At 39.6% G+C, this 20,083-nt stretch overlaps 1 protein-coding gene across 1 annotated transcript; it reads right to left on the bottom strand.

The window, feature by feature from the left end:
• Window positions 1-208: 208 nt before the first annotated feature.
• On the bottom strand, window positions 209-18,909 carry LOC125540255. Its single transcript, XM_048703840.1, has 2 exons — window positions 18,491-18,909; window positions 209-2,114 (listed from the first exon to the last, which is right to left on the bottom strand). Exons 1-2 carry the CDS (start codon window positions 18,848-18,850, stop codon window positions 444-446), a joined length of 2,031 nt encoding a protein of 676 aa, XP_048559797.1. The 5' UTR covers window positions 18,851-18,909; the 3' UTR covers window positions 209-443.
• Window positions 18,910-20,083: the final 1,174 nt, after the last annotated feature.

The following is a 20,083-nucleotide window of genomic DNA, read 5'->3' on the forward strand; positions in this document are numbered from 1 at the left end:
ACAGCTACACGCAGTGGAGCTCCTACATTCAAGAGTGACACCTTGGACGATTCGAAACAAGGAACCTACTTCTGCTGTCAGGGGCTTCTGTATTCAAAGCTTGCATTGCAATAGCATTTGCGATAGTGACAGCATGGATGATTTGAAACAAGAAATTTAAGCTCAGTGCAAACAGTAGCAGCAGAACCTGGACGCATGGACAGGCTAATGAAACGAAGACATACATTTCAGTCGTCTTAGATGGGTTGCAGTTACATTAGTCATACTAGTATATATCTTGCACCGAACAGTGAGAAAGACTGGAGTGACAACATAGTATTAATTAGATACAGACATGGCACTGCTTATCAGTGGTTAAAAAGTAGAGGCGCCTATTAACAGACAAGGCAAACAAGTAAGGAGATAACACATGGAAGGACTCAACAGAATATCAATCCTCGAGCTCATACATAGTCTTCAGTTTCAGAAGCAGATGTAGCAGCAGCAGCAGGGTCTTCTCTTCCACGAGGAGCCAAAGACTCGTAGTAGCCGTCAACCGTCTGACCCTCCCTCCTCTGAAGCTTCTCCGGAAATGTCTCCATCCCGGCGTATGTCAGCAGGACCCAGACATAGGAGAGGTACTCCACACCACCTCCCAGAGTCTGGGCGTGCAAGTATCCTCGGCACCTGCCTGCAGAAAAACAGAGCATCTCCACCCACACGTCTTGGATCAGCTCCCACCTCCTGGTGACTTCACCACCAAGTTCATCACCCAACAAGAATTCAGCGAGCTCCCACGCGTCCTGAATAAAAGATTTGTCACTATAACCTTGGTTGCATTTGTGAACTGCCGCTTGTATAAACTCTATCTCGTCCTGGGGTTCGGTGCTGATGTTCTTGAGCTCGTGGTAGGCCTTTGTGAACAAGCTCTTTCTGCTGCCTGGCATTAGCATCTCAGGATTAGCTACCAAGAGATGCATCATGTAGTTGGATATTACTTTGCAGCGGCTGGCACAATGACCATCATCACGAGACCTGTCCATATACTGGAAGCATAAATCAGTGGCGAGGTGCCAGAGAATAATGGTCTCGTCAAATGGCCTCTTTATGCTCCAACCCAGTCTCGGGAGACATTTCTTACGGCCGAGCGTCCATTCGCCCCTGGCATCATTAAACCTCCTGTAAGTCTCATTGTCATGTATGTACTTCCACCCCGATTCAACATGCTGGCGGACCAATTCTGTAATCTCCTCACACGAATGGCTAGATTCCATGTAGGTAAAGTATTGGTCCACCAAATCCTTGCAGTTAAACCTTCCGGCGACCCTCCTCAGCATCAACATGTTGGGGCGCCATCTGTTATTGGCTAACTGTCCTATAATACTGTGTTGGAGAATTACGCCGGAGAAGCCGTCCGGTCTAACTGCTTGTACGCAGAAGTAAATCAGCTCCAGCACGAGAGCACCGTACAAGAGCACAAGTGTAACCCGGGTATCTTCACCGCTATGAGCTTTGCTGTGGCTACTCGTGTGCACCAGGCAGATGGCTGCCACTAGCGTTGCATAAGCTAGTGCGTGCGTCCGCCGACGGCAGATGAATGATGGTAGCGCATTCTTGAAATCAACAAGTGGTCGGTGATAACCCCCGGTGCGGATGAAGCTGATCATAGCTAAGAGCGCGCTGTCATCTTTGGTGTAGAGGAAGCTGGTCATAGCACACAGCGCGCGCCCTATTGCTTCATAAGCTGATCCGGGGTCGAGCGGCCAGAATTTCTTCAAGATTTTGACACGCTCAGGATAGGGACTTGGGAAGTCCAAAAAGAGCTGGTACGATAGCCCTGGGAGGTCTTGTTGGTCTTCTTCGCATGATCGCCGCTCTACCCTCCCATCTATGAATTGTTTTGCTTCTATTATAAAGTTGGCAAGACTTCCTTCCTCCGTGACAGCGCTGCCCCGAATGACGTGCTCCTCGGTCAAGCTGGCCTGCCGCAGGGCATCAAAGCTGCTGCTCTTAAGATCTAGTGCCTTCTGGAAGGATCTGATAATCACTAGGACAAAGAGCAGAATTGTTGCAGCCAACAACCGCTTGTCATCTGCCGACCATGACTTGTAAAGCACATAGAGTGCAATTGTAACCTGACACCGTTGATAATCTAGTTAATAAGATGCAAACAAAATCAAGATATACACACCCTCTAACCCATAATATAACATCTTATTTCATCCAATTAGTATATTGGATATAATAAGATCTTATATTAGGGGACGGAGTTTCTCAACTAGTGGACACCATGGCTACCTAGTTACAGTACAATGCTACAGAAATACCAATGCCTGTGCTATCAGTGTGAAATTACTCTCTTCCTGCAAAATTCCACTCACGTCCCCCGCGTCGCCCTCAGGCAGCTCCCGTTCCTACCTTCCCCGCATCACCGTCGCCGCAAGGGACCCCGGCGAAGTCCGTGCGTGCCCAGGGAAGGTGCCTAGCTGGCCGAGTCCGGTGGTCCCGTCCAGGACGTGCATCGACGGTGGACCGCTTGTGGGCTCGCACATGTTGGATCTGGGCCTGGTGGGCTAGAGGTGGAGCATAAAGATGACGATCCGATTGGGCCGGCTAATTTGCATTTGCAGTTCAATTTCAAACATTTTTCAAAATTACGAACTAATTTTGAATTCCACACATTTTTTTGAATTGGGAACAAATTTTAAAAGTGAACAAATTTGAAAAACCTGAACATTTTTTTTAATGTGAACATTTTCAGAAATTGCAAATAAATTTCTAATTCCAAACAATTTTTTTGAAAAGTGAACATTTTTTCAAAGAAGTGAATTCAAAATATATACTGAACATTTTCTTATTACACGGTGGACATTACTCACATACATGCTAAACATTTTTGAAACAATACGGTGAATTGTTTTTCAACATGCACGTTGAACAAATTTTCTATACAAACATTTTTCAATGTACTGTGAACACATTTTTCAATATTGTGATTTTCTTTTGAAAGGTAAAAAAATTCAAAAATTATGAACAATTTTCTGTATCATGAACAAAATTGGCATTTCAAGCATCTTTTGAAAATTTACACAGATTTTTAAAACTTGAGTTACGAAAAATTATGAATGTATGAAAAAACACAAATAGAAAAAGATGAAAAAGGAAAATAAGAAATAAGCAGAAAAAACAGAAAATAAAAAGGAAACGAAAAATTAAAATCATGAAGAAAGCAAAGAAAATGAAAAAAACTAACAGGAAAAAACATGTTCAGGGAACCTTCTAGAAGTGGGCCGGTCTTTCTGGTGCCGCCGCTCACTTCGCTTTAGCAAAGCCGCGGCTCCTTGATGCACGCACAGGTCGAATAGGATCCAACCGATGTTCGATCCCATCGGCGCTAGTGCTTGTGGTGAGTGGCTGCGACAACAGTGGTGCTCTCTTATTAGCTCCTGCGAGGATGCTCACCGAGTTGAAGGAGGGTCGTGAGGTCTCGCGCTCCTATGATTTCCTTGACTCGACGACCGACGTGGTGCAGAGTGTTCCGAGCTGCGATGCTTGAGGCGAAAGCCTTGTTTTTTTTTTTGAACTAGACGAAAGCATTGTTGGCAACCATGATGGGCGACACCTTCGGGGACCCTTTTTTCTTACTTGGTGGTGTTATTGTGAATCTCCCGCAAGCATCACTTTAATAATTCACTGAAAGATTAGAGCAGCGCGAACCAACCCGCGGTTGGATGGTTAGGTGGAGAGTCGTATGATCAACCCATCAGGGTTCAAGTCCCGGTGCTCGTATTTATCCTGGATTTATTTTAGGATTTTCGGCGATCACAAGATGATATGCTGGCTCATTCTCTCAGAGGTGCTCATAGAGTTAGGGTGTGCATATATGAGCGCTTGGGTCTGTTGTGTTCAAAAAAAGAGATTAGAGTAGTACCTCGACCATTTTGAGTCAGATAAGCACCAACTTTGATAATTTTGAGCCCATAATTGTATGAGATATATTTCCTTTGACTAAAAACAATTATTAATTTCCTAGAAATGGTTATTTAATTTAATGGTAGAATTTTTCTATGCCCTATGTCCCTTGGTGCAAAATATTGATAATAGCCAATACCACACAATTATCAGCCTAACATATATACCAACTGATTACAACCCCGGTGAATGGCAAGATTCCCTTAGGCAAACTAAAATGTGGCTAATAATTTGAACAACTCAAGTAAGGCAAGTATGGCAAAAATAATGTGGCAATATAGGGCAAAGATAGTCACAATCCAAATAGCCCCTTAGAGACACAAAGTAGTAATATGCTTAGCCATGCTATTGGAATAAAAACAATAAAAAGTTTCTAAAAATGAAGTGTTGGCAAAACAAACAAACAAAATATGAAGATGATTTTTTAAAAACAAGATGCGAGCGAAAATGGTGAAGTTATTTGTATTGTGATGGTAGTAGTCTCGCCTGAGCCGATTAAGGACCTAGCTTCAGTATTGTGCCAACCTAGCCTAACAAGTTAGGGCATTTCTAATAAATCCCTTATAACCGGCTAGAGAAATAAAAATGTGGTTTTACTCCTCTAAACGGGACCTAGCCAATCCCTTAACTGGCATAAGGGAGTAACTTTACACTGCCCCTAAAAATCTCCTTATATTTATTCCACCGCGAGGTGGCTGAGTCAAAGCCGCGCCTCCTCATACGTCTCCAACGTATGAACAATTTTTGATTGTTTCATCCCATTATAGTATCAATCTTGGATATTTTATATGCATTTACAAGTAATTATATATTATTTTTTGGGACTAACCTATTAATTCAGTGCCCAGTGTCAGTTTGCTATTTTTTGTCAGTTTTTGTTTTTTTTCAGAATATCAGTAGCAAACGAAGTCCAAATGCCACGAAACTTTTTAGAGATTTTTTGTGGAGAAATGAGACACTAGAAGCTTTGAGAGAGGGCCATAAGACGAAGGAGGTGGCCACGAGCCACCAGGGCTCTCCGGGGGGAGGGGATCAATCACGGAGGGGCTCTACATCAACCTTACAGCCATTTTGATGATGTGTGAGTAGTTTACCACAGAACTACGGGTCCATATTTAGTAGCTAGATGAGTCTCTCTCTCTCTCAGATCTTCAATACAATGTTCTCCGTTCTTGGAGTTCTATTCGATGTAATCATTTTTTGCGGTGTGTTTGTTAGGATTCGATCAATTGTGAGTTTATGCTCAGATTATCCATGAATATTATTTGAGTCTTCTCTAAACTCTTTTATGCATGGTTATTATAGCTTTGTATTTCTCTCCGATCTATTGATTTGGTTTGGCCAACTAGATTGATTTTTCTTGCAATGGGAGAGGTGCTTTGTTATGGGTTCGATCGATTTTGCGGTGCTCAATCCTAGTGACAGAAAGGGACATGACATGTATTTGTATTGTTGCCGTTAAGGATAAAAAGATGGGGTTTACTTATGCGTGAGTTTACTTTTTCTACATCATGTCATCTTGCTTAAAACGTTTCCGTTCTTTATGAACTTAATACTATAGATGCATGTTGGATAGCGATCGATGTGTGAAGTAATAGGAGTAGATGCTGGCAGGAGTCGGTCTACTTGTATCGGATGTGATGCCTATATACACGATCATTGCCTTGGATATCGTCATGATTATTCGCTTTTCTATCAATTGCCCAACAGTAATTTGTTACCCACCGTATGCTATTTTCAAGAGAGAAGCCTCTAATGAAAATTATGGCCCCCTGGGTCTACTTTTATCATATATTAAAATCCAAATATACATTGCTGCGATTTTTCTTTACTTATTTTATTTTGTGTTTTATCTATCTATCACTACAAAATCTAATCTTGCAAGTAATCGTCAAGGGATTGACAACCCATTGTTCGCGTTAGGTGCAAAAGTATTTATTATTTTGTGTGCAGGTACTACTAACGAGGTGTTGTGTGAGTCTCCTACTGGATTGATAACCTTGGTTCTTAACTGAGGGAAATACTTATCTGTACTGTATTGCATCACCCCCTCCTCTTCGGGGAAATCCCAACGTAGCTCACAAGTAGCAGAAATAATTTCTGGCGCCGTTGTCGAGAAGACATCATCAACATCTATCAAGTACCTACGCATAAAATTTCACATCCTTGCATTTACATTACTTGTTATTTGCCTCTCGTTTTCATCTCCCCCACTTTTAAAAAGGTTTTACAAAAATTACAAAAATATTTTCTGTTTGCCCTTTTCTCCATTTTGCCTTTTGTTTGCTTGTTATCTTATTTGCTAGTCATGATGTCTCAAGAAAATACAAAATTGTGTGATTTTTCCAATACTAATAATAATTATTTTATTAGTACTCCGATTGCTCCTCCCGCCACTAATGTAGAGACTTGTGATATTAATGCCGCTTTGTTAAATCTTGTTATGAAAGAACAATTTTCTGGTAGTCCTAATGAAGATGTTGCATCCCATCTTAACACTTTCATAGAATTGTGTGATATGCAAAAGAAAAAAGATGTGGATAACGATATTGTCAAATCAAAATTAGTTCCGTTCTCATTGAGAGATCGCGCTAAAATTTGGTTTTCATCTCTGCCACGAAATAGAATTGATTTTTAGGATAGGTGTACAAATGCTTTTATTACCATGTATTTTCCTCCCGTGAAAATTATTTCTCTTAGAAATCAAATTATGGATTTCAAGCAACTTGAGCATGAACATGTTGCCCAATCTTGGGAGATGATGAAATCAATGATAGAAAATTGTCCTACTCATGGTTTAAATTTATGGATGATCATACAAAAAATTTATGCGAGATTTAACTTTGTTTCTAGAAATATTTTAGATTCCGCTACGGGTGGTAGTTTTATGGAAATTACGCTTTGTGAGGACACCAAATTTCTTGATAATGTTATGGAAAATATTCACAATGGCATACTAAAATAACTCCTACTAGTAAAAAAGTGAATTTGATTGAAGAAATTAGTACTCTGAGTGATAAAGTTGATGCACTTATGAAACTAGCTGCTAGTAAAAATTCTCCTATTGATCCTAATGATGTGCCATTGTCCACACTTTTATTGAGAAAAATAAAGATCCCATAAATGTGAATTTTGTCTCGTGAAACAATTTTAATTGAAATGCTTATGGAGGTAGTTTTAATCCTATGTCGTTCCCTGGTAATTCCTCTAATAATTATCGCAATTTCTATGGTAATTCTTATAATAATGATAGGATGCCCTTTGATCTTGAAAGTAATATTAAAAAATTATTAATTCTAAAAAAGGTTTTCAACACTACCATAAAAGAAAATTTGAGTAAACTTGATGGTATGTCTAGGAATATGGATAGAATCGTTCATGATGTGGAAAATCTTAAATCTAAAATTTTGCCACCCAAGCTTGATATTAATGAATCAATTAAAGCTCTTTATGTCTCCATGGATGAAAGTAAATAAAGAACCGCTAGGTTGAGGGCTAAGCGAGAATTCTAAGAAAAAGCGATTCCGCCCGATTTTTATTGTAGTAATGATGAAGATATTAAAATGATTGGTGTTTCATCTATTGAATCTTTATTTAGCAATGTAAAACTTCATGAAAAGGGGACTGAAGAATAGTCAACTTTAGCTAGAAGGCGTCCCCATAGTTTGGAGGGTGAAAATCTTAACAAAAAATTGGATAAAAGTGAGTTTGGAGAGGTAAACACTTTAAATAGTGATGTGCCCACTATCTTGGATAACAAAGATTTTAATTATGATAGTTGTTCTTTAATTGAATGTATTACTTTGTTACAATCCTTTCTAAATTCACCTAATGGTCATGAACAAAATAAGGCTTTTACTAAACATATTGTGGAAGCGATGATGAAACTTTTAGAAAAAAGCTAGAATTGGAGGTTTCAATAGCTAGGAAATTATATAATGAGTGGGAACCCACCATTAAAGTTAAAATTAAAAATTACGAATGCAATGATTTCTGTGATTTTGGGTGCTAGCGCTTCCACAATAGCAAAATTGCTATGTGATGTGCTAGGTTTTACCAATTTGGATGAATGTTCTCTTAATTTGCACTTAGCGGACTCTATTATTAAGAAACCTTTTGGTAGAATAAATGATGTTTTTATTCTTGCAAATAAAAATTATGTACCTATTGATTTCATTACGCTTGATATTGAATGCAATATGTCTTTTCCCATAATACTTAGTAGATCGTTCTTACGAACCATATGTGTTGTTATTGATATGAAAGAAGGGAATAGAAAATTTCGGTTTCAGTTAAAGAAGGGTATGGAACACTTTCCTAGAAAAATAATTAAGACACCATATGAATCTATTATGAGGGAAACCTATGGAGTTAATTTGAAAGATGACAACACTTGAAACTATGCGTTATGCCTAGCTAGGGACGTAAAATGATAGCGCTAGTTGGGAGTGAACCCAATAGTTATCTTAATTTCCATGTTTAATTTTCTTTTTTTATGTGCACACAATTATGCTACTGTCATGGTTGTGTTTTGTATTTTAATTAGTGGTTGTTCCAAGTAAAGCCTTTGGGATGACTTGGACGATAGTTGCTTTGACTCTGTGCGAAAACGGAAACTTTTGCGTCCAGTAGAAGAATTGTTGACATTTCCTAGAGCGTGATAAAATTATGAATGTTTTACACATGATTGATATACAAATTGCCCACGTTCTCCTAATGTTTCATAACTTTTGGAGTTACAGAAGTATGGTCATTGTTTGAATTGCTACAGACTGTTCTATTTTTGAAAGATTATGTTTTCGTTGCGTTGTTTGCTTGTTTTGATGAATCTATAGATTGTATCGGGGGGTATAAGCCATGGTGAAGTTAGAATACAACAGGTATAATGCAATAATAAAATATGAATGGGTTTGCAGAAGTACTTAAAGTAGTGATTTGCTTTATTATACTAATGAATCTCACGAAGGTTTTGTTGAGTTTTATGTGTTGAAGTTTTCAAGTTTTGAGTGAGATCATGATGAATGAAGGAATAAGGAGTGGCAAGAGTCTAAGCTTGGGGATGCCCGAGGCACCCCCAAGGTAATATTCAAGGATTCCCGACAAACTAAGGTTGGGTATGCCCTAGAAGAGGGGAAGGATGCCCCAGAAGGCATCCCCTCTTTCTTCTACGGACAATTGGTAATATTACTTGGAGCTATATTTTTATTCATCACATTATATGAGTTTTGCTTGGAGAGTCGTGTATTATATTAGTCTTTGTTTTGTTTGCTTTCTTACTTCTTCACAACCATCTTTACTGGATACACTTATTTGAGAGGGACACACACCTTTCATGATTTGTTAGAATACTCTATGTGCTTCACTTATATCTTTTGAGCTAGATAGTTGCTCTAGTGCTTCACTTATATCTTTTTGAGCACGTCGGTGATTATATTTTGAAGAAGTAGATAACACTCGTGCTTAACTTATATCTTTTTGAGGGTTGATAGTAGTAATGGTAATTTGCACAAGATATGAATTTGGTCCCAATGTGATGAATATTCAAGAAGGATATAATAAAAACGTTCATGTAGATCGGATATGATAAGTTTGACTTGCAAAAGTTTTGCGATATGGAGATCATAATATGTGAGTTATGCTAGTGAGTAATTGTGATTTAGTAAGAATATTGGTGTCAAGATTTGTGGTTCCCTATGCATGCACGTAAAGTCATAGTTATGCAACGAAGTTACATCCTACTTATGGTGCATTATTTAGTGTTAATTATTCTCAATGCATAATTATGACCGTTTTTATTTTCTGGTTGGTTGCTTCTCAATATATTTGCTAGCCTTCATTTGTACTAAGCGGGAATACTCCTTGTGAATCCAATTCCTTAAAACCAAAAATGTACCAAATGAGTCCAATATATCTAGCTATATGCGGTATTTACATGTCGTTCCAAGTAATTTGCATGTGCCAACTCTAGTCATTCAAAAAACTTTTCCATTTCGTACGCCCGTACTGCTCATGAAGCGACAGGGGGTGGTCAATAGCTTTCATGCTAGATGGGTTATTCTTAAGATAAGTGTTTATTCACTTGTCATTGCACCAGAAAATGGCCGGTAATGGGGATGCCCGGTCCCGAAATGAAAATAATAATGATAAATTTTTTTGAAAGTTGAAATTTTGGAAGGCACCCGTGGATACAGCTAGGCATGGATTGTGAAAGAATGGTGGAAAATAAAATATACTTTATTTTATGTTTGGGAACTGCCTATAATGTGTCTAGCATGGGAAATATTGGAAACTTTCGGTCGTAACATTGACAAAAAAAGCATGCATCCCAAAAATAAATTTATCTCTATTTTACACTTTGAGCTCTCGCACCTATGCAAATCTCTGTTTTCTTCTGTGAAGGGCTATCTATTTTAGTTTTATGCATTTTTATTTTTATTTTGAGTCTCCATCTTCTCTTATAAAGCAACAACTAGAGAGCAGTATTGTCATACTTGTGCATTGGGTGTAGTTATTAATATTGAGTGTGTTTCATAAATGAATCAATGACTGAGCATGGTGGGCTAGTGATAACTTATTTTAGCATTGATATTTTTAAAGACATGGTTGCTTGTTAGTATGCTTGAATATTTATATCTTCATGTCAAAGTATAGACTATTGCTTTGAATCACTTGAGTTCAAATGTCCATGCCACAAAAAAAGATTATATGATGAATCTGATAAGTAGCATTTCACATAAAAATTTTGTTTTTGAAATTTACCTACTCGAGGACAAGCAGGAATTACCTCCCCTCCCCTGCTTCCTCCCTCCCCTCCCACACAGCATTTGCGCCCAAGCCGCCCCTCCCACCCCCCCGCCAGCACCCGCCAACTGCCGCCCCTCCATAGGCTCCGCCGCTGTCCTCTACCACTTCGATTTGCGCCTCCTACTCCTATCGGTAGCGAAGAAGTGGTGAATCTGCTACTGCTCCAGCCGCCGCCGGATTTGGCGCTTCCGGTTGCCGGCGGCTGCGTCTTGCCATGAATTGGCCGGGAAGCGAACCGCACAGCCTCGGCAACGCCTCCGGGCTGCATGCAGGTACCGGCTCCTAGCCAGTCAAATATCTCCCTTCGAAGTTTCACCAGCAAATATACGCATGGTCATCACCTGGACTCGGCGCTAGCACAACGGATCACCGTTGCCGGGCATAAGTGCGACGACTGCACGTGACAGTTGGTGCGCCGATTCTCTACCACGCCCCAACATTCTAGATGGGTGTTCTTCAAGTGCACAAATGGTGGGGTATGTGCTTGTTTTCATTTGGTTCTTCCCCGGATTCGGCGCATCGGTAGCTCATTGTTTGTTCATCTATGTGTGTAGGATGGATGCAAGTTTTGGTATTGGGAAGAAGAATACATCGATCCATTGATAGCAGGAAAATTGATAGATGTTCGTGCACTTGTTGCTAGAGTTGAGCCTAGAGATAAGATTAGATGCGAAGCAACATCTACTTTAGAATCGAAGAAGTTTGAAGCTCAAGAATCCGCAGATCAACAACAAAGTCATAGATAAGATATTGATCCAACTAGTGGGGGCAGTTAGGGAAATTGAATATCTTCTAAAATATCTAATTGTGGTTCTTATTTTCTTTGGTCTTGCTCTCGTGGCGAAGAGTTGATGAATTATGTACTCTAAAGTCATTGAATGAAACAAAGAAGTGAGAAAACGTGTTTCAGTGGCCGAAAACGTGACACATATGAAAAAAGAATTTTACTCCGTTATATATGGGGAATCGACTAGGTCCGACGACATTTTTGTGGAGTATATATACTCCACTAAGGTTTTACGCTGTGGAATACTCCGCTAATTTTAGTGGATCGGTTGGAAATGCCCTTAGTGGCAGAGCCACGACTGAATAGAACCTCAAGCCAATTGTTTTTCTGATAATATGTGCCATAGGTCTGAATCTGGTGGTTCGCTTCTCTGAAGACAGATTCATCACTTCATCTGAGCGCAAGTATTTAACAATCGCTCCTTTCGGAGTCTCCCAGCAATCACTTGGGGTGGGCTGAGAGCATGCTCTTAGCCGCCGCCACGTGTCGCGCTCTGGGTGTTTTCTGCGCATTTTTTTATTTTTCTGCACGCGTTTTCGGTTTTTTAGACGATTTTTCCTGGTATTTTTGGCTGGTTTCCCACCGGTCTCAAGAAAAAAATGCATTAATTTTGCTTTCACGAGAGGCACGGTTTTTGCTTGTGTGAGAGGCATGGCCGTGCCTCTTGAAAAGAAAAAAAATGGGTTTTTTTTCCTTCCGTGAGAGGCATGGTTTTGCTCCTGTGAGAGGCATGACCATGCCTATCAGAAACGGGAAAAGCGTGTTTTCTGTTTTTTTCCTTCCGTGAGAGAAACGGTCGTGCCTCTCGGAAACAAAAAAATATGCATTTTCTCTTTTCTTTTCCTTCCGTGAGAGGAACAGTTTTGCTTTCGCGAGAGGCACGAACGTGCTTCTCGGAAACGAAAAAAAATGTTTCCTTTTTTTTCTTCCGTGAGAGGCACGGTTTTTTTCGTGAGAGGCACGACCGTGCTTCCCCGAAATGAAAAAACACGTTTTATTTTTGTCTTCCACGAGAGGCATGGTTTTTTCATGAGAAAAGGTTCGTAAAAACTATCAATATGAGATCTAGTTTTGGAGATCTCGATGTAAGAAATTCAACGTTGAAAACGGTTTGAGATTTGGGCGCACGGTTTAAGAGATAAAACGTTTTAAATAAATGGATCTATGAAAAAAGGGAAAACTCTCAGGTTGCGACAAGTGACGCACATACGGGGCACCAATTATCACAACCAGGGAAGGGGGAAATGATATTTGTAATGAGTACTCCTGAATTAGTGATTTTGAATTCATCATGGAGAGCAATTCACGAATTGTGATCAAGAATATTGAAGATCCTAGGGAGAGTTAGGCCTGGGTTATATTTTGGCAGGCTAAACCCTGGGCCCATATATAAATTGATGTTAATAGTTAAAGAAAAATCAAATGCACCGGGCATGGGCCCTAGGAGCCAACTCTGCAAGATTGACTAATCAGTGGGTATGTCTCAAAAAAATGTCTCAAAAAAAGACTAATCAGTGGGTACCCTTGCAACGCCTTCTAGCGGGCGGGCAGGGGCATGGTGCATCCAACCGTCGCCACATGTAGTGCGCTTGCGCACCTCTGGCAACACAATTTTTTTTTCTGTTTTCTACATGTTTTTTATTATTTTTGGTATTTTTCCTGGTTCTTTTTTGGGTTTTCTAATTTTGTTTAGTGTTTTCTTGGTTTTGTAAGAAAAATCTATTGTTGTTTATTTCGCGTGAAACGCACCGTGTGAAAAACATAATTATGCTTCATGATGAAGCACACCCGTGCTTCCCAAAAGGTAAGGTAAAAGGCACAATTATGCTCCACGACTAAAAGTGAAAAGCATGATATGCTTTGCGGTGAAGCACAGTTGTGCTTCCCGAAGAGTGAAAGGCACGATTATGCTTCACAATGAAGCACAACTGTGCTTCTGGTAAAGTAAAAAATCACGGTTGTGCTTCAAGCCGAAAAGTGAAAAACACAAAATGTGTTTTATGATTTTTTGATTTCTTTTTATTTATTTATATATTTTTCAGAAAAAGGTTCTTCCTAATTTATTAATATGGGATTTAGTTTTGAAGATCTGGACCCAAGAAACGCAACATGAAAACGGTTCGTGATTTGGACACACAGTTCCGGAGATAAAATATTTTGAAAAAATGAATCTACAGAAAAAGCACAAAACTCTTTAGGTTGCGACAAGTATCGCACATGGAATGCGCCAGTTGTCACCACTAGACGAAAGGGAATTGTTATTTACAAGGGGTACCCCTTAAATACTAATTTTGCAGCTCCGCCATAATAATAAGTGCAATCACCCCATCCACACTGGCCTACGATCACGTTGATTTACCGAAAAGGCTATATAGAGGAGGGGCTCCTCTTTTTTTAAAGGGGGTAATCCTCCTTTCTGAGAAAAGGACGGGCTCCATAGAGCCTGTTTCTCAATATACATATGCAACTAAAAAACAAAAAATATATACATACACATATATATGTAGACTATATGTGTGTGAAATTTATAATAATATACTTTCATACTTGGCATGGAAAAGGACAAATGAGCTTATAAAAGGGCCATTTTTGTTGTTGTTGGTCTAAGATTTTGGTTTTTGGTGTAGCTTACAAATCATTTTATATTACAAATTCATACTGAACAAATACAAGTATTCATGCATATTTATTGAAACTTTTAACTATGCTTTTTCAAACTTCTTCTCTTTTTTTGGAAAAAAATGGGATCCAAGGAGCCCGGCAGCCACAACTTCACACTCGTGGATTTAGTACCTCTTCCGTTGCTAGAATATTGACTGCATCGGACTAGGTGATAGTGAGCAATACAATTGAGAGTGATGGTCCCTGGCTTGTATTCGAGCACATGTATGATCGAGCACATGTATTCAAGCCCTCGAGGCCCCTGACTTGTATTATGATATTTGTATGACTTATTTATTTTTAGAGTTGTGTTGTGATATCTTTTCGTGAGTCTCTGATTTTGATCGTACATGTTTGCGTATATGATTAGTGTATGATTGAATCGGGGGCGTCACATTTCATGACAGTTAAACCATGCTGGTGTTCATGGCTTTGAGAGATAATTGTGCCCTATTGTATCGGGGCTGACGACAGTGGTGGTGCTCTTCTGCACTATTTGCTCCTTGGTGGATTCGTAGTGTAGCCTTGACACCTCCACATAAGTAGTGTCTTAGATGAAATGCACAAAATGTTGGGCTAGAGCATGTACAAATGGACTCCCCAAATTGAGCGGGCGGGTGCAGGACCACTCACTGGACAGGGGAGAGAAGGAAAATGTTGACCCAATCGGACCCCTCAAAGCCTCTTTAAATGCTCGGACTGTCCGACACTCCTCATATATGAGATGAGTATGAGAAGTGTCCGATCAGTGGTCCTGCGTCTGCCACATAGGATTGGCCCACCATAGAACATCTTTTTTGTTTCTTTATTATTTCTTTTTTTCTCTCTCTTCTTCACCAATCAGATGCATGTGACTGGATGTATAGGGAAAAAGTGAGGGACATGACTGCGTGCACCGACAAATAGGGAGTCAAAACGTACATGCCCGAACACTGACCGGGCATCTCCGGGGACGTTTGAGGGACCAAATTAGCGTAGTCTGGCTGTAGATACCCTTAGATAGTTCGACTACTATGTTCATGGATTCAAGCGGAAGTCTTGCCCGACCATCGGTACTTTTAGTGTCGGATCTCTTCGATACTATCCCCCTTTTTTCTCATCATAGTGGAGTCCGAACACCTCCTCATCCCTTGGGGGTCGATACCTTCGGTGGAAAACCCAAACACTACTTGTTGGGGCCTGGCTCCTTTCAATCATGGCATCTACATCTAACAAGTACTCCCTCCGTCCGGGTTTATTGGGCCCATTATATTTTGGGTAAAACTTTGACCATCTATAAAACTAACAAAATATAAATTATATGATACAAAAGGTATATTATTGCATTTATATTTGAAAGAGATTTTTCATGGTATACTTTTTATGGCATATAGTTTTGCATATTTTATTTGTTAAAGTTTTGAGTCAAACTTTAGCCCAAACTAAGAGGGGGCCTAATAAACCCGGACAAAGGTATTACAAAGTACAAGAGGGCAATGCGTGCTTTGTCACGCCTTTCTTCAGTTCTGAAATTAATTCTAGTTTCTTCCCAAGGGTTATTAAGGTAATTCATATTATGTGCATACCACGGAGGCTGTCGAGCAAACGCAGACCCTGCATGCGTTAATGAGACGGCCATGTAGGACGGTACTTCCAATTTTAGGAAGGTTTCATTCGAATTTTTCTTTTTTCTACTGGTTTTATTTATTTTGATTTTAATTATTTTTTCTTTACATTATATTCATATTTGTGATTTTTTTAGGATTGATGAAGATTTTTTTTCATATTAGTGAATAATTTTTAAATTCACTAGTGATTCCTCCCGAATGCCCTTGCAACCATTGCCACGCAATTTTTTCTCCATGGGATCAATCTTAAGTCTAAGTCTCTCTTGAAGACGGATGAAATCTTGATGCTCTCTGTGAATGTACTCTAAGTTTTATAGGCGGCGGCCAGAGTGGCCAAAGCCCCTAAAATTCCATATAATGAATACCTCATTTGATGGAGGGAACGATGGGGTGACAGCTGGAACTATATAAATAAGCTCTTTTAAAACCATAATTATATTAATAATTTCGAGTCTATTTTTAAAACTCATGAACATTTTTTCAAAGTCCTGAATAGTTTATCCATATTCATGAACAATTTTCAATCTGTGATTAATCCCTAATTCACAAACATTTTTTAAAATTTGTGATTTTTTTAATTCATGATCACTTTTTAAAGGATTTTAATAGAAAACCGGCCAAAATAAAAAAGGTTGACGGAAAAACTGATTGAGAAAAATAATTGCTAGCGTAATACACACATAGTGCCACACGGTCCGCGACATAGTGCACATTTACTTGTTATCTTGTGTTTATCGGAGCTCTCGAACTTTTCATTACTACGATCAGTTGTTTCAATTTGCTTTTCTCTATGTTGGGTAATTATCTTGGGCATGGTTGTGTTTTGTTTCTTCGTTAACAGCTTTGCTTGTTGTTTCATGCGGTATCTGTTTTGAGATGTTGGTGGAATTGTTTGGTTTTGGGCTGTAGTAATGCTTTTTTACTCGTTTTAGTATCGTTGGCGGTCAGTGGTGGTTATGTGAGCTCCTTTATAGCCCACAAAAACAATCAAGTATAAGCAAACAACATACATTCGAGACGTAACACAAAGAGAACCATACGACCACAACTCGTCACTCAGTTCCTGGTATGGGTTTGTAGGGAACCATCATGACGCATGAGACAAATTAACAGCCTCTGAGGCTGGCAGGCACTAGCGAAAGAGAAGTGATCTCCCTATTCCCACAACTAAGAAGTCGGAAGCGTGAAAGCCTGAGAACGAATCCAAATATCCTAAAATGCAAAATACCCTCTTAGGTGGGCCCATTAATGACCGTCAAATCCCATATGCACCAAGAACCAACATTTCTAGGGAGCTTAGAATTTTTGAATAATTTTTAAATTCGCAAACAGTTTTTTAATTCGGAATTATTTTGGACCAAATAAAGTGGCACCCTCTTGTAGGTTCCTTGGTATATAACCAAATAGCGGTTAGACAACCTGCATCAGACTAAATTTTGATCAAATCGTTCCCTAAAAAAATTGATCACTATCGGTTTTGATAGTGTCATGCGGAACCCCGCGACCTGACTTGACCCTTACACATGAGTTCCACTTGAGAAAAAAACACCAGAACTCTTTTAGACCTCTATTCCTAGGGAATACCAGAATTTGGTGCTCTTTGCTGGTGTTTCTTTTGTTTGGCAGCGCTCCAGAAGGTATTGTGGCCATGGGTTTTGGTGTTGTTAATTCTGGTTTTCTTTAATTAACTAGAACAATGCCCGTGCATTGCAACGGGATATAAATATTCTAGTACGTTAGCTTCTAATTTACATTAATAAAGTGATTGTGTAAATAAATGTTCATCAAATTCTGACTGAGAATTACCTTATATTTTGATTAGAAGTTTGGTAAGTAAATTAAAGTAGAACTGGTTCAGAAGCTAAGTAAATTAAGATGATTGATTATCATATGCATGGAAGGTTGGACGAAGGGATGGTGGGAAGAAAGGTGAAATGGGAACGTTACATGCTTTTTAAGCAGTAGAGATAGAAATTTTGCTTGTATACTACTCCCTCCGTCCTAAAACATTAAGGCCTCCTTTGGTTTAGAGGAATCTTGTAGGAATTTCATAGGATATGATTTTTATAGAAAAAATTTCTGTAAAGCCCTTTGGTTTATAGGAATGGAATCATATTCCTATGAAGGAATTCTTTCTATCCTCCATATTTCATAGGAAAATAAACATTAACCTAGACTCAAAGGAAAAAAATCCTATGATGTGAATCAAAGGGCATCTCCTTTCCTATTTCTACTCATAGGATTTAAGATACATGTCATCTCATTTCCTATGACTTTTCTATCGCTACGATTTTCCTACCCTATGAACCAAATGAGGCCTAAATTATTTTTTGATACAAAAAAACAATCTTACATTTTTAAACAGAGGGAGTATTTTGGTCATTTTTTGTTTGTAAACTGGATCGCCTCTATTCTTTTAAAATGGAACTGCAGGAACCTGCTCTCTTGGCGAGGCCCGTAAAGAAAGAAGTAATACGCCATATTATATTGTTGTGCTTAAGAGTCTTCTACAAGGACATCATATTATTATACTGACACATGCATAAAGTTGGACGACGTAAAACCATTCAACTATTCAAGATAAATCAATCCAAGCGCCGGTGTGCGATGACCTCTCCTCGGTGGTTTGTATTGGCATGGGACATGGTGAGTAAATGAAAAGTGTGGCGCTAGCACTAACCTTGGAGAGAGAAGTTAGCATGTGGCGGCCCCACTGCTCGTTGTCTTCAATCCTGTAGGTGGTTATGGCGACCTGTCCGCCGAGATGCATCACCAGGATGGGCGCCCATAGCAGCTCCAAGTCACGGCTGCCACGCGCATAGTGACACCCCGGCCCATTCTTTTGTCGGTTGAAGAGCGTGGCGAGGGCGAAGATGGCCAGAGCGTCGCTGCCGATGTGCGCCAGCCGGAACAAAATGATGAAGACGCGTGGCTTTAGATTAGACTTACGAACTACGGCAATCGATACGAGGAGGTATTGGGCGGTGAGGCTGGCGAGGACGAGGGTGCGCAGCTCCCACTCCTCCCACCATTGCGCCATGTCTCTCGCGCGCGCGCGCGACGATTGAGCTGCAGCGTGATGCGCTCCAATGGCTTCTCTTAATCAGATGCGCGGGAATAGCTTCATGAATACTGATCAAGAGGATAGGATTCTTATAGAATTTTTTTCTTTTAAAGTTCTTTGGTTCATAGAAATAGATTCTTATTCCTACATAGGATTGGCTTCTATCCTCCACATTTCATAGGAAAATAAAAATAAATCTAGACTCAATGAAAAAATTTCTTTAGTGTCAATCAAATGACATCTCATTTCCTATTCCTACTCATAGGATTTGAGATACATGCCATCTCATTTTCTACAAAATTTTTATTTTTATAATAATCCTATCCTATGAACCAAAAGAGGCCAGAAGGTGTCTTGATGAATAGCTTTAATTGTGGCCTGCCCACCAGATCTCGAATAAAGAAACAAACTTCTTTACGAGGACACCATTCGTTAAAGAATCCGGCAAGGACAAGATCTATTGCTTGGCATCAGTGCACGCACAGGCTGTCATATGCTCCGATGGTTCGTGATCAACAATCCACAGCCACCTTTGCCATGTTGCAGTCGATCAAAGCAGCACGCCAAGAATCATCGGCGCCATGACAAAAAGAGCACAAGCTAGTAATACTCATCAGTGCTCCCGGTTTATTGTTGATCGCAATTAGCATCCAGTCACTAGGCTTCAAAGTTATAACTCTCGTGCGTGCGAGAGCCCATGCCCGGGCGCGCCCACTACAAATGCATGTTACCTGCCAAATGGTAGACATACGTCCATTGTAACTAATCGAAATTTATTTGTACGCGTTTCCATTTGTTTTCTATATGCATGCATTTGTTTCCCGTTATTTTGAATACAAGTTTTAGGGTAGTTGTCATTTTTATAAGCCGCCTGTTGGTCTCGATCTAATGGTAGATAAAAGAGTAGTACTAGATAGCACTGGCAAGAAAGTACTCAAAAATGCTACTCCCTCTTTTCATCTATATAGGGTCTAATGCATTTTTTAAGACAACCTTTGACTATTGACAAGATTAATAGTACATGACATGCATAATGTGAAAATTATATCATCGAAAGCTCCTTTCACATACGAATTTAACGGTATGCTTTGTGTAAGTTGCATGTCATATTTTATTGCTCTAACATTTGGTCAAAGTTAGCCTCGAAAAATGTGTTAAGCCCTATATAGATGGAACGAGGGAGTACATAACGTGGGGTCAATACTCAAG

The sequence above is a fragment of the Triticum urartu genome, chromosome 2 (assembly GCF_003073215.2).
Source record: "Triticum urartu cultivar G1812 chromosome 2, Tu2.1, whole genome shotgun sequence".
Lineage (NCBI taxonomy): Eukaryota > Viridiplantae > Streptophyta > Magnoliopsida > Poales > Poaceae > Triticum > Triticum urartu.